The sequence below is a fragment of the Hypanus sabinus genome, chromosome 6 (genome assembly GCF_030144855.1).
Source record: "Hypanus sabinus isolate sHypSab1 chromosome 6, sHypSab1.hap1, whole genome shotgun sequence".
In the NCBI taxonomy this organism is placed as follows: Eukaryota; Metazoa; Chordata; class Chondrichthyes; order Myliobatiformes; family Dasyatidae; genus Hypanus; species Hypanus sabinus.
The window spans coordinates 111,784,492-111,797,742 of NC_082711.1; the positions used below are offsets into that span (position 1 = coordinate 111,784,492).

At 43.1% G+C, this 13,251-nt stretch overlaps 1 protein-coding gene across 7 annotated transcripts in view; it reads right to left on the reverse strand.

Annotated features, from left to right (window-relative positions):
- Positions 1 to 13,251, reverse strand: part of LOC132395755 (serine/threonine-protein kinase 38) — a 115,974-nt gene that overhangs the window by 39,366 nt on the left and 63,357 nt on the right. For 6 of the 7 annotated variants that reach the window (XM_059972740.1, XM_059972742.1, XM_059972738.1 and 3 more), the window contains 4 exons: positions 10,928 to 11,071; positions 7,117 to 7,168; positions 5,222 to 5,344; positions 3,235 to 3,318 (listed from right to left, as the gene is read on the reverse strand). In XM_059972740.1, the coding sequence (XP_059828723.1) occupies positions 3,235 to 3,318; positions 5,222 to 5,344; positions 7,117 to 7,168; positions 10,928 to 11,061 (393 nt within the window). In that variant the 5' untranslated portion in view covers positions 11,062 to 11,071. The remainder of the gene's footprint in view (positions 1 to 3,234; positions 3,319 to 5,221; positions 5,345 to 7,116; positions 7,169 to 10,927; positions 11,072 to 13,251) is intronic. The other variant, XM_059972736.1, reaches the window with a different exon arrangement.

The window sequence follows — 13,251 nt, forward strand, 5'->3', positions numbered from 1 at the left end:
TCTTCCCCCTTCCTTTGCAGTCCAGTCGATTGTCTAACCCCCTCCATAGATGCCGAGTTCCTCCAGCATTTCGAATGTTACTCTGGATTTCCAGCATCCGCTGAATCTCACGTCTACCCACAGCCACTAGCTTCAGTTCACATCAACTCTGAATGTGCTTGAGGCTAGAGTGGGAGAACAGTGGCAAAGGTGAAGTTGACACGAAGGTTGGTGATGTGGATAGTGTAGAAGGTTGCCTTCTGTTACAAAGGGACATTGATAGAATGCAGAGCAGGGCTGAGAAATGGCAGATGGAGTTCAACCCAGAAAAGTGTGAAATGATTCACTTTGAAATGCTGAGCTTGAAGGCAGAGTACAAGATTAATGGCAAGATCCTTCTCAGTGTGGAGGAACAATGGGATCTTGGTGCCTCAACGTGCTGCACAAGTTGATGGGGTGGCTAACGTATATGATGTGTTGGCCTTACTTTTAGTTGGGGGGGATTTCATTCAAGAGCCATGAGATAATGTTGCAGCTCTATAAAACCCTGGTTAGACCACACTTGAAATAGTGTTCAATTCTAATTGCCTCATTATAGGAGGGATGCAGAAGCTTTAGTGGGTACAGAATTGATTTACCAGGATGCTTCCTGGTTTTGAGAGCATGCGTTATGAGGATAAGGTGAGCGAGCCTTAAGTGAAGGAGAATGAGAGATGACTTTATAGAGATGTACAAGATAATAAGAGGCATTCATTGAGTGAACAGCCAGAGATTTTGTCCCCAGGGCAGAAGTGGCAAATGCAACAGTGTAGAGTGATGACAGAGGTAGGTGGTGTTTTTAAATATACGGTGGGTGCATGCAAAACGCTGCCAAGGGAGGCGGTAGAAGCAGATACAGTAGGGATCATTAAGAGGCTCTTAGATAGGTACATGGACAACAGAAAAATGGAGGGCTGTGAGGGAGGGATTGATCTTAGAGTAGGTTAAGAAGTCAGCACAACACTAAATGTACCAATGAGCTGCAATATGCTGTAACGTTCTCTGATCGACGCTTCAGTTTGGTACCCTGTCATCGGCAACTCCTGGGGTCAACACTGAAGGTTAAGGCCCAAAGTTCAAGTGGAAGTTCAGATGTTGGGTCCCGATGGCTGGAGTCTATGAGTCCATTAGGGGCTGGAGGGCCAGACGCACACAAGAAAGGAAGAGAGAAATACACAGACACACAGAGACTGGGTGAGAGGAAGGAAGGGGGCTTGTTGTTCTTGTTCTGATGAACACGGTGGACATGCCATGTTGGCGCTGAATATAAGGAGACGCTTGTGGACTGCCCTGAGCACATCCTTATGTAACTCCCTGGCTCGCCTCAGGCTCGCTCAGCTCGTTCTTGTCTAGGGGGAGCAGCCTTCGGCCCCGCCAAACTGGGTAATCAGCTGGTGTGGATGCTGTGTGATGTCCCCGCCTCGCCCAAAACCAGACAGTACACCATATGCGATTAAATGAGTACAATTTATAAAGGTTACTATAACTAAGTGATTAATAACGATACAGTATATATGAAGAGAAAATTAAAGAAAAGGCGCCAAACTTATCAAAGTCCAAACCACTTCGTGCACAGCCGTTGGAGCTCAATTACTGAAGTCTTCTGGCCACCATTCGCTCCCCTCGGAACTCCTCGACTCGCAGCTCAGGACCCTCCGAACTCCTCGACTCTCCAAACAGCTCAGGACCCTCCAAGTGGTCAACCAAGCACATCTAGCTTCATCCCCCCCCCCCTCGGAGAATCTCCCGGCCTCGGACCCCCCTTTGGGGTCCGATCCTCGCCCAGCTTAGAGCATTGCGTCCTCTCTCTCGACCCCCTCGCGCCGATCTGCCCAAAAGCCCGTCAACAAAAGCTTACAGACTCAGAAGAAAGAACATTAATCCCCATTTGGTTTACAAAGGAATACCATTCTCGTTATCAGTAAATTAGCATTCCTGCTAGTTAACAAAAAGAAGAAACCCTCTTTACACTTAGATTGCGCTGTTAATGCAAACAATGCATTTCACATATGTTTCCATAAGACCTTAAAACATAGGAGTAAAATTAGGTTATTTGGCCCATCAAATCTGCTCCATCATTCCATCATGGCTCGTTTATTATCCCTTTCACTCCCATTTTCCTGCCTTCTCCCTGTAACCTTTGATGCCCCGACTAATCAAGAACCATCAACCACCCGATGACTTGGCCTCCACAACTGCCGATGGTAATGAATTCCAGAGATTCACTATCCTCTGGCTAAGGAAATGTAACGTACCTGTGAAAAATAAATTAATCTGAACCTGTGTTCTGTGAGGGATGAGACTCCTTTGGGAACAGGATGGACTAAGAAGCTCCTGCATATTCGAAGATCTATTCTCTCAAAAATATTAATTACTTCCATGCTGAGATTTTATAAGGCATTGGTCAGACTGCATTTGGAGCAATGCGAGCAGTTTTAGGCCATATCTACGAAAAGATGTTCTGGCATTGGAGAGAGTCCAGAGAAGATTCACAAGAACAATTCCGGGAATGAAAGGGTTACCGTATGAAGATAGTTTGAGGATGGCTCTGGGTCTGTACTCACTGGAGTTTAGAAAAATGAGGGTGTATCAGATTAAAAGCTATCAAATATTGAAGGCCCTGACAGAGTGGATGTGGAGAGGATGTTTCCTATACTGGGGGGACTCTGGGACCAGAAGGCAGAGACTCAGAATAGAGAGATGTTCATTCAAAACAGGTGAAAAGGAATTTCTTTAGCCAGAGGTTAGTGTATCAGTGAAAGTCATTACCAAAGACCCGCTGTGGAGGCCAAGTCACCAGGTCTATTTAAAGCAGAGGTTGTTAAGTTCTTGGATAGTAAGGGCGTCAAAGGTTCTGAGTTGGATGATCAGCCATGATCATACTGAATGGTGGTGCAGGCTCGAAGGGCCAGATGGCCTACTCCTGCACCTATTTTCTATGTTTCTATGTTACAGGGAGAAGGATAGAGAATAGGGTTGAGAGGGAAAATAAATCAGGCATGATGGAATGGTGGAATAGACTCAATGGGCTGAATGGCCAGTTTCCATCTCTTATGGACTTATTCAGCATAACAGAGAACACATTTATTTCAGATACGTCCAGCAGCTCGACTTCGGGGAGAGGCTCGTGGAGACATGGTGTGAAGAGCTCTTCACAAGCCCTTCGCACCCATAAGAAAGGGGGAAACACCCTCTGGAAGTGATAGAGCCATCTACCTGTTCCTTCTCCAGCATGTCAGACTTGCGCAAGATCTTCATGGCATAGATGTGACCCGTGTCTTTCTTCTGCACAAGACGCACCTGCAAAAGGCAGAATCCACTCACTAGTTAGATCTCAGTTTAGCTGTTAATTACAGCCGACCCAGTCCATTCTGGAGACTCAAGTGCAAAATTCAAGGCTGACCCAGCCAAGACATGACCCACAGGAAACGGCAGTACAGAAAAAATGTTAACAAGTCTGCCCACTCAGGTTACAACCAGAAATCGGTAGAGTATTTGATGAAAAATGTAGAGGAACCTTCCCACTGTTTTGGCCACTATTTACCCCTCTAAGAGTACAATTAGAACTCGTTACAAGTGTTCGTGGGATCGTGCTATGTGAATACTGTCTTTGTGCATCCAACAGTTCAGTGGCAGCTACAATACTTAAAAACAGCAGATTCTGCTTCATTGGGCCACTGGTTAATCCGGGCAGCCGCTTATTTGGGACACATCTTAACGAACATAAATTAATTGAGAAAATAGCTGGGATTCCCTTCATTTATTTGAGACGCTATTCCACTTAATTGGGACAAGGGACTGTAGACGAACAGTTTCTAACTAACGTCAGTTGCATGCACTTGTGTGATTGCTGGACATAACGCAGTGCTTGGAGCGAACAGGTTACAAATGGTGTCAGTTGTATGTGCTTGTGTTATGTTATCCAAGTGGACCAACGAGAGATGTTGATTGAAAAAGCAGTGATTTTTGATCATTTTGATTTTTATTTTGACTTTAAAAAGTCAAAGAACATGGCAGCAAACATTGGATGAATTCTTCTATTGATAACTATTAGGAAACACTACAGTTTTATAGTACTGTATGGTTCTAATTGGTTCTGTATTTCATTTAAATATATTACTTACTACTCAGAAAAATGGTATCCTGCCTTTTTTATACTGTTTTAAATGTTTTCATGAAACTTCAACTAATTCCCATTCTGATGTTTGATCTGAACAACAACTGAACCTCTTGACAATGCCTGCATGCTTTTATGCACTGAGTTGCTGCCACATGATTGGCTGATTAAGTATTTGCATTAATAAGGTGTACAGGTGTACCTGATAAAATGGCCACCAGGTATAACTCATGAAACTTATTGCTTTGTGGTAGCAGTACCATGCAGTAATAATAAATTACTACAAGTTGCAATAAAAGATAGAAAATTGTTCAAAGCTGTGCCAAAATGCATCTTCAGCCATGGTACGAGCTGAGGTTTGATAAAAACAGTACCTCTCATGTTGGTTGCCTCATTACAGGAAAGATGTGAAAGCTTTCGAGAGAAGATTTAATAGTTGCTGCCTGGATTACATAGCATGTCCTATGTGTAAATGTTGAGTTAGCTTGGGCTTTTCTCTTTGAAGCGGAAGAGGATGAGAGATGACTTGATAGTGCTGTACAAGATTATAAAAGGCACAGATAGAGTGGACAGCCAGAGACTCTTCCCCAGGGTGGAAGTGGCAAAAATGAGGGGGCATAATTTTAATGTGATTGGAGGAAAGTATGAGAGTAATGTCAAAGATATGTTTTATTCTTTTTTTTAAACGTGGCGTGGTGGGCACATGCAACATGCTGAGGTAGGTACATCAAGGGCATTTATCTGACTCTTATGTAGATATGATTAAGAGAAAAATGTTGGGCTATGTGAGAGGGAAGGGTTAGATTAATCTTAGAGTTGATTGAAATGTTAGCACAAAATCATGGGCCAGAGATCCTGTACTGGTGTATAGAATATAGAAATCTACAGCACATTACATGACCTTCGGCCCACAATGATGTGCCGACCATGTTATAATGATATATTTTCTATATGTCTATAGTTTGTATATTTCTATAAGGCTATAATGTTCTATTTTCTCAAAAATGCATCAGGGTAGTTTGTAGAGGGACTCATTGGCCTTCAGAGGTTAGACTCAGTACACACCTTAGGCCAGGACAGACTTACCTCACCAAAGGCTCCTCGACCTATAACCTTTAAGGATTCAAAATCATCCAACCCTAGTCTGGTCCTCTTGAGCCTCAAGAACTCAGTCTCCTTCCTGGCGTGTTGGGACCTTCTCATCCGCTTCTAGACAATTAATAGAGAACACCGAGTTTAAACCAAAGTCCATGTATTCTTTACAATACCATTCCTATATAAAATTATAAGGGGTATAGTTCAGGTGAAGGCAAGCAGGCTTTTTCCACCAAAGTTGGGTGAGACTACAACTAGAGGTCATGGGTTAAGGGTGGAAGGGGAAATGTTTAAGAGGAACTTGAGAGGGAACTTCCTCACTAAGAAGGCAGTGCAAGTGTGTCATAGAGTCATAGAACACTACAGCACTGAGACAGGCCTTTTGGCCTACCTAGTCTGTGCTGAACCATTAATCTGCATAGACCCATCGACTTGCACCCAGACCATAGCCCTCTATACGCCCACCATCCATGTACTTATCCAAACTTCTCTTAAGTTTTAAAATCAACCCTACATCCACCACTTTCAGTGGCAGCTCATTCCACACTCTCACCACCCTCTAAGAGAAGGGGATAGTGTACCTCTATCAAATCTCCCCACGATCTTTTGTGCTCTGTAGTATGAAGTCCTAGCTGATTCAACCTTTCTCTATAACTCTGGTCTTCAAGTCCCGTCAACGTCCTTGTAAATTTTCTCTGCATTGATTCAATCTTATCTGCATCTTTCCTGTAGGTAGGTGACCAAAACTGCACACAAAACTCCAAATTAAGGCTCAATATCTTAAATAATGTCAACACCCCAACCCCTTTACTCAATACTATGATTTATGAAGGCCAGTGTGACAAGATGTGTGATGCCACTTTCAAAGTATTCTGAGATCCCTCTGTTCTAGCACACTCCTGAGTGCCTTACCACTCACTGTGTAAGATCTACCCTGGTTGGTCCCCCTAATTTGCATCATCTCACTCATACCTCCATTAAATTCCATCTGCCATTTTTCAGCCCCTTTTTCCAGCTGATCCAGATCCTGTTGTAAGTGGAACAAGCTGCCAAGTGTATGCGGGTTCAATTTCAACATTTAAGAGAAATGTGGATAGGGACATGAATGGGAGGGGTGTGGATAGTTATGGTCCAGGTGGACTAGGCAGAATAATAGCTCAGCAAGAACCAGATGGGCTGAAGGGCCTGTTTCTATGCTGAGGTGTACAATGCCTCTTCTTTGACAACTGCCCCCAGTTCACTATCAAATGGTCCAATGGGATAGCATTATTACCTGGGCTGCATTTGTTCAAATGGAGAGCCCAACATCTCCTCTGGAAGAGCAGTCATTGCTGTCCTCAGCAGTGACATCCACAGCTCAAGGAAAAATAAATCAGTAATCCCTCAAGCTGTTTGTCAGCGACATCAGGACATTTTAGTGTAGAAACCAGAACTAGATGGGCTGAATGGCCTTGCCACATGCACTGTATGTTTAAAAATCATTAATGTGCTGGATTAGAGTGTACAATTGTTATTTTTCCCCAAAGTTTTTAAACTTTTCCTATGCTTGCTTGTATTTTTATATAATCACCTATATATGTGTAATTACTAAGTGAATTTTCCAGTAATAGTAGTACAACTGTTTTTGTATTTTTCTACAAGCTTCTCCGTTCATCTGCAGGTGTCACACCATTTGAATCAAGCTATTTGATAGGTTCTTTGTTATCGTGGAATGTCTTGTCATCTTACCCACCCCAAACAGCTCCGAGCGATTCTGAGCCAGCGTAAAGGATGACTAAATTTAAACTCCCTCTCTGTTTATGTTGTTAGAGCCATTGCGCAAATACAGCTGCCACTCAGCTGAGATGATCGAGGCCAGGCCAAGACACCAGAGCAAACAAAATTACCTCATCATCCCCAAGTCCTTCTTCCTCCATCACTTTTTCCAGTTTTCTTTGTCTAGAAGAGAAACAAAGATGCCTGAATATATGAGAATTGTTAGTGCTCTGATCTGGTTTAAACATATGTCCTAGTGAGCATAAGGAAAGTAGCCAGCCAAAAGTGTAGAGGGAGTCTTCTCCTCCGAGCTTTGGGTGAGGGCTAGAGGGAATTATTTACACTTTTTATTTCAAGATACAGTGTGGAATAAGTCTTTCCAGTCCAACGAGCCACATTGCCCAGCAACCCGCCTATTTAGCCCTAGCCCAATCACAGGGCAAATTACAATGAACAATGAACCAGTACGTTTTTGGACTGTGGGAAGAAACAGAGCACCTGGGGGAAACCCAAGCAGTCACTAGGAGAACATACACACTTCTTACAGACTTCCAACTGTTTATATTGAACTATTGTTAATCTATGCTAATTACAGGCAAAGCACATCACATTACTGACCTATCACAGAGTTTTTCCATTTCCTCATTTGCAATACTGCTTTACAGCAAATGCTGCGCATTGAGCTAAGAGCCACGGTTGCACAGCTGGGTGGCCACAGTACCATGCCAGTTAGCATAACACATTACAGTGTCATCGAGGTTGCTATTGCCAATGGACTCCCGCCATTGTCTGTACATTCTCCACATAACTGCGTGGGTGCTCTGGTTTCCTCCCACGTTCCAAAGACGTTTGGGTAATGGTTAGTGAGTTGTGAGAATGCTTTGTATTTATTTTATGTACTCAGAGACCTGGCACAGAATAGGCACCAGCAGCAGCCCAATTGAACCTGTGGGAGGAAGCCACGCAGTCACGGGGAGGACACACAGACTCCTTACAGATGTTGGTGCTGGACTGTGTGCTGACACTTGCGGCTTCGCAGGTTGTTAATACAAATGAGAGGAGAGGCCGGAGTGGGGAGACGCATACCTTCTCACACAAGGGGAAGGTGCTGTGGAGGGACAGACAAGGGAGGAGGCACTGTAAAAGGAAACAGAGAGCAAGGAACACAGCAATGGGGAGGTGGGTGGACCACAGGGAGAAGAGGGTGCAAGAACAAATGCTTGTAGGAGGGGCTGGGAAAAATGGTCCACAGGAAGTAGTACAATCACTCGAGTCGGGTATGATCTTCTCCTAAGGGGTTGTCTATTGGGTCCTTGTGGATGTAGAGCCCGATTCTGTTGTAGCGCGGACAAGAGCAAGTTGTAGCTGTGGTCAGTGACTGGGTCTTCCTGTTGTTCAGTCTCTCCTTCCACAGCTGCCGCTTGTTCTCTGCGGCACAACCGAGACGTTCACATGTAGCTCAGATCCCTCTTGGACAGATTTCCTCCAGGTGTATCTATCGAGTGCAATGTCCTCTCGGGTTTTAGGCATAATGTAGAATTTCTTCAGGCTGAGTTTGATTTATCTTTGAAGTGTGCCTTTACCCACCAGGACTAAAGGATCAGTTTGGGGAAATACAAATTAGGCGTCCGGATGACATGACCATCTATCAGAGTTGGTGGTGTTTTATCATGGTGGAGATGTTCATGTTGGCCTTCCCCAGTATATTGGTGTTAAGTGTTGTATGTGTGCTGTTGCATGCACTTGGCGTAAGCAGATCACTTTAAATTGGACATGTAGTGTAGCAGCTAGTGGGGGGCATGGAAGGGGCAAGTCATCATACACCATGAAGAACCAGTGCACACATAGTGGGGCACGGGGAAGGTGAGATGGGGATTTGCTCTGAAGTGTGAAACTCCAAACAAGGATCAGCATGAGTGACTCATAGTAAAAGCACAAATCAATATCTGAGAGAGGGTGACCTACTCAAGGAACTTGTCAGTTCCTGACTCAGTGTGGGATGCTTGGAGGAGGCAAGTTCAAAATAAATTTATGATCAGAGTATATACATGTCACCATATACAACCCTGAGATTCATTTTCTTGCAGGTATTCACAGTAAATACAAAGGAAATGGATAGAGTCAATGAAAAACCGCAACCAAAGGCAGACCAACAGCCAAAAAAAATGCAAAAGACAACAAATTTTGCAAATAAAAGAACACAAAATAATAATAATATTACCACAAATTAAATTACACCTGATCAGTTATTACAGATAGGAGAATCCATAATAACCGTCTGGATCTAATAATATAGGATAAACAAGATCAATTTATTTAATAGATACAGCCATTCCAAACACACCTAACTTACAGAAATCAATAAGTGAAAAACACCAGAAAGATGCTGAGTTTAAAGAGGAAATTGAAACATGAACAGGGTATACATTGTCCCGACAGTCATATCCACAACTGGTATCATCCCAAAGCCACTACACAATAGTGTGGCGGGGTCCTGAATTACCCCTATGAACTGTGCTTTTGAAAAGAGAGAGGGAGTTGTTCAACACCAGACACCTTGTTATTAAGGGAGAGAGAGGCAAAGACTGCTCGGAGATGGTGTTATGGTTTCTCTGCAAGCATGTTTACACTTTGACAAGGACACTGTCAGCTTCTGTATTCATACAGAGAAGGGAGGAGCTGTTTAATGGACAGCTGATGTTCAGCACAGTGAATTAAATAGAAGGTCAGCTGATAGACCTACAGACACATGGTTTTGGGCTTTGTTGTGCCCACAGAAAAGGTGGGTTTTGGAGGATAGATCAGGCCGATTGATCAGTGGCTCTCGCAGTGTGAAAGGGTGTGACCAGTGGGGAGTTAATTCACGAGTCCAGCCCTCACCTGGGTTGATAATTCCACCACGGAAGAACGGTCCCCTTTGTTGTGGTCGCAAGTGGGTGACTGTAAGATTCGGGAAAAGGACGACGACGTGGAGGATCAGCATCGCCATTGGAAGATAAACCAACATTCTAACTCTCCATTTCTCTCTCCAACTCTACTCAAACCACATTCCAGAACTGAACTGATTACTTACCATACCACGTAAGACTGTATCACCTAATCACTGGAGCTGGGGAAGCTTGGGAACCTCATTTACCCACCTATATATATCTATATACTCTGCTAACCTGTATACCTTATCTCGTTTTATGTTACTTTATTCACGTAGTTACTAATAAAACAGAGTTTATAACAGAAAACTCAGACTCCAGGTGTGTCCATTTCTGCTGGTCCTTTTTAACCCGTTACGGGGTACATAACAATAGCATTAAACAATTAGGCCTACACACCAATACCTAAGTAAATCTTCAGAAAGCCCCAATACTAAACACCACTAGAATAATCGAAAAGTTCCCAGTGATTGAGAAATGAGCAGGCTTGATTATGTCTGTACCTCAGGTTTTACCAGCTTGAGCTGAGAGAAAATAAATAGATATAGTAATATTATTAGTATTAAGTAATATTAATGATAATCTTATTATTAATAAAAATTGAAAATGAGTTGTACAGTCCTTGAAAGTAAGCCTAGGTTGTGGAATGAATTCCAAGTTGGGGTGAGTGAAGTTATCCACGCTGGTTCAGGAGTCTGATGATTGATATAACTGTTCCTGAACCTGGAGATGTGAGTCCTGAGGCTCCTGTATCTTCTTCCTGATGGCAGCAGTGAGAAGAGAGCATGACCTGTGTGGTGGAAGTCCATCATGATGGATGCTGCTTTCCTGCAACAGCGCTGCATGTAGATGTGCTCAATGATAGGGAGGACTTTATCCGTGATGGTCTGGGCTGTATCCACTACCTTTTGTAGTCAGAAGAGTGGGAGGAGTGTTTACAGAGATCTCTGGCGAGCGTGTTCAGACCTGCAGACGGACATTAAGTAAGCAGACAAATATCCCACCCACTTACCTCATTTCTCTTTCTTCATGCTGTACAATCAGGTTGCTGTAAAAGTTTTCCAGAGTAACCTTTGTGATGGTGACCCGTTCCTTTGTATGGTTGCTCATGGTGGGGTAGGAGGTTGCCTGCCCAGTCATTGCCATGGTTACCTGCCTAGTAAAGACAAAACAGATGTGAATGGAGGTGTTTATACGATGTGGTTTTCACACAGCTGTTGTGCGCACCCTTTCAATGAGCCACCAGTAAAGCTGCCTTCAACAGACACAATTACCATCTTCCTCGTCTCCAGCTTTTCCCTAACCTGTCAAGGATTTTTCTTCAATTTTATTTTTATTTAATGATACAGAGTGGAACAGGACCTTTAGACTCACACAACCCAGCAAACCACTGATTTAACACTAGCCTAATCGCAGGGCAATTTACAATGACCAATTAATCCACCATCTGCTACACCTTTGGATTGTGGGAGAAAGCTGGAGCATCCAGAGGACACACACGCAGTCACAGGGAGAACATATAAACTCCTTTCAAATGGTGCCAGAATTGAACTCTGAACTCAAATGCCCCAAGCTGCAATAGCGTCATGCTAACCGCTACACTACTTTGGCACCCTGATTTTTGAACACAAAACTTGCACAGAAAGACGTTTCAATTTTGGAAGACAAGGTTAGTGAATCAGTTTAAGCCCAGTTTCAGATTTATCACATACACATGGAAACATCAAGTGAAATGCATCGTTTGATTAACAACCAACACACGAGAGTGTGTCAGGAGGCATCAACATAGCATGCACTTAGAGCTGGGCAGAACGAAACAGAACAAGCAACAACAGGAACAAAACAGTCTGTTTCTCGCACGCATGCAGTTCTAACCCCAGGACAGGCCGTCTTCTTCAGCTTCCATCGGAATTTGCAGATATTTCCCAGCAGCTATCAATTTTTTTGACTATTTTATATACCTTCAGTGACCACTTTATTAGGTACAACTGGTCATGAATGCAAATATCTAGTCAGCCAATCACATGGCAGTAACTCAATGCTTTAAAGCATGCAGACATTGTCAAGAGGTTCAGTTGTTGTTCAGACCAAACATCAGAACGGGGAAGAACTGGGATCAAAGTGACTTAAACTGTGTAATGTTTTTTGGTGCCAGACAGGGTGGTTTGAGTATCTCAGAAACTGATGTCCTGGGGTTTTCACACACAACAGTCTCAAGAGTTTACAGAGTTTACAAAAGAAAAATCCAGTGAGCAGCATTTCTATGGATGAAAACACCTTGTTAATGAGAGAGATCAGAGGAGAATGGCCAGACTGGTTCAAGCTGGCAGGAAGGAGACAGGAACTCAAATACCCACATACTGCAACAGTGTGCAGAACAATATCTTCAAAAGGTGATGCCTCAAAACAGCGGCACTCATCTTGAAGGACCCTACCCAGGCCATGCCCTCACCTCACTAATGGCATCAGGAAGATGGCATATGCGCATCAGGTCCCACATAACCAGGTTTAGTAACAGTTATTACCCTACAGTCATGAGAATATACAAACTCCTTGTAAACAGCAGAGGGAACTTAAGCCCGATCTCAATGCTGGTACTGATATGGTAGCTGCTGTACTAATATTCTTTGTCAGAAAAGAAAATATCATTGCTCATCTGGCAAAATGTAGTTATCATTGCCTCCACGTCCAGAAAGCAGGAACTGACAACTCAAAAAAAACATATCTTTTACATATGTTTGTAGTTGCACAATCTGTCTTTTCCACATTGGTTGGTTGTCAGTTTTTGTATAGTTTTTTCAAAGATTCTGTTGTATTCTTTATTTCTTCTGTAAGGAACTGAATTCCAAAGTAGTCCTTTGACTTTCAGAATCAGAACTAATTTCCAACTAAACAGAGTAATTTTGCATCGGTCTCAGAGAGACTACTCACCAATGTGACAAAGCCCAACAATAAATTAACCTCTCTCTGGATTCAAGTCCCCAGCAGTCGTTCACTCAGCTCCCCAAAACAATGGTGCAACCCACGCTGTTCACTGGGCCTCCCTCTCACAGACTTTACACAAGAACTAGTTCCACAACTTCAAATTCTTCTGAAATTGTCAGCCATGGCTGTCGTTCTACTCTAAAGCATAAATGGACAGATCACGGGTTCAAAGCCCACTGCAGTGACAGGAATCCATCATTAGGTCATCATTTACCTGCACTGTACTTTTTCAGCAGCTTTTACACTTTTTTTTTGAATTTTTTCTTTTACTTATTATAGCTCAATGTTCTATGTAACAATTTGATCTGTGTGAAGTCAAAGCAAATTGTTTATAAACGTATGTACCTTAAG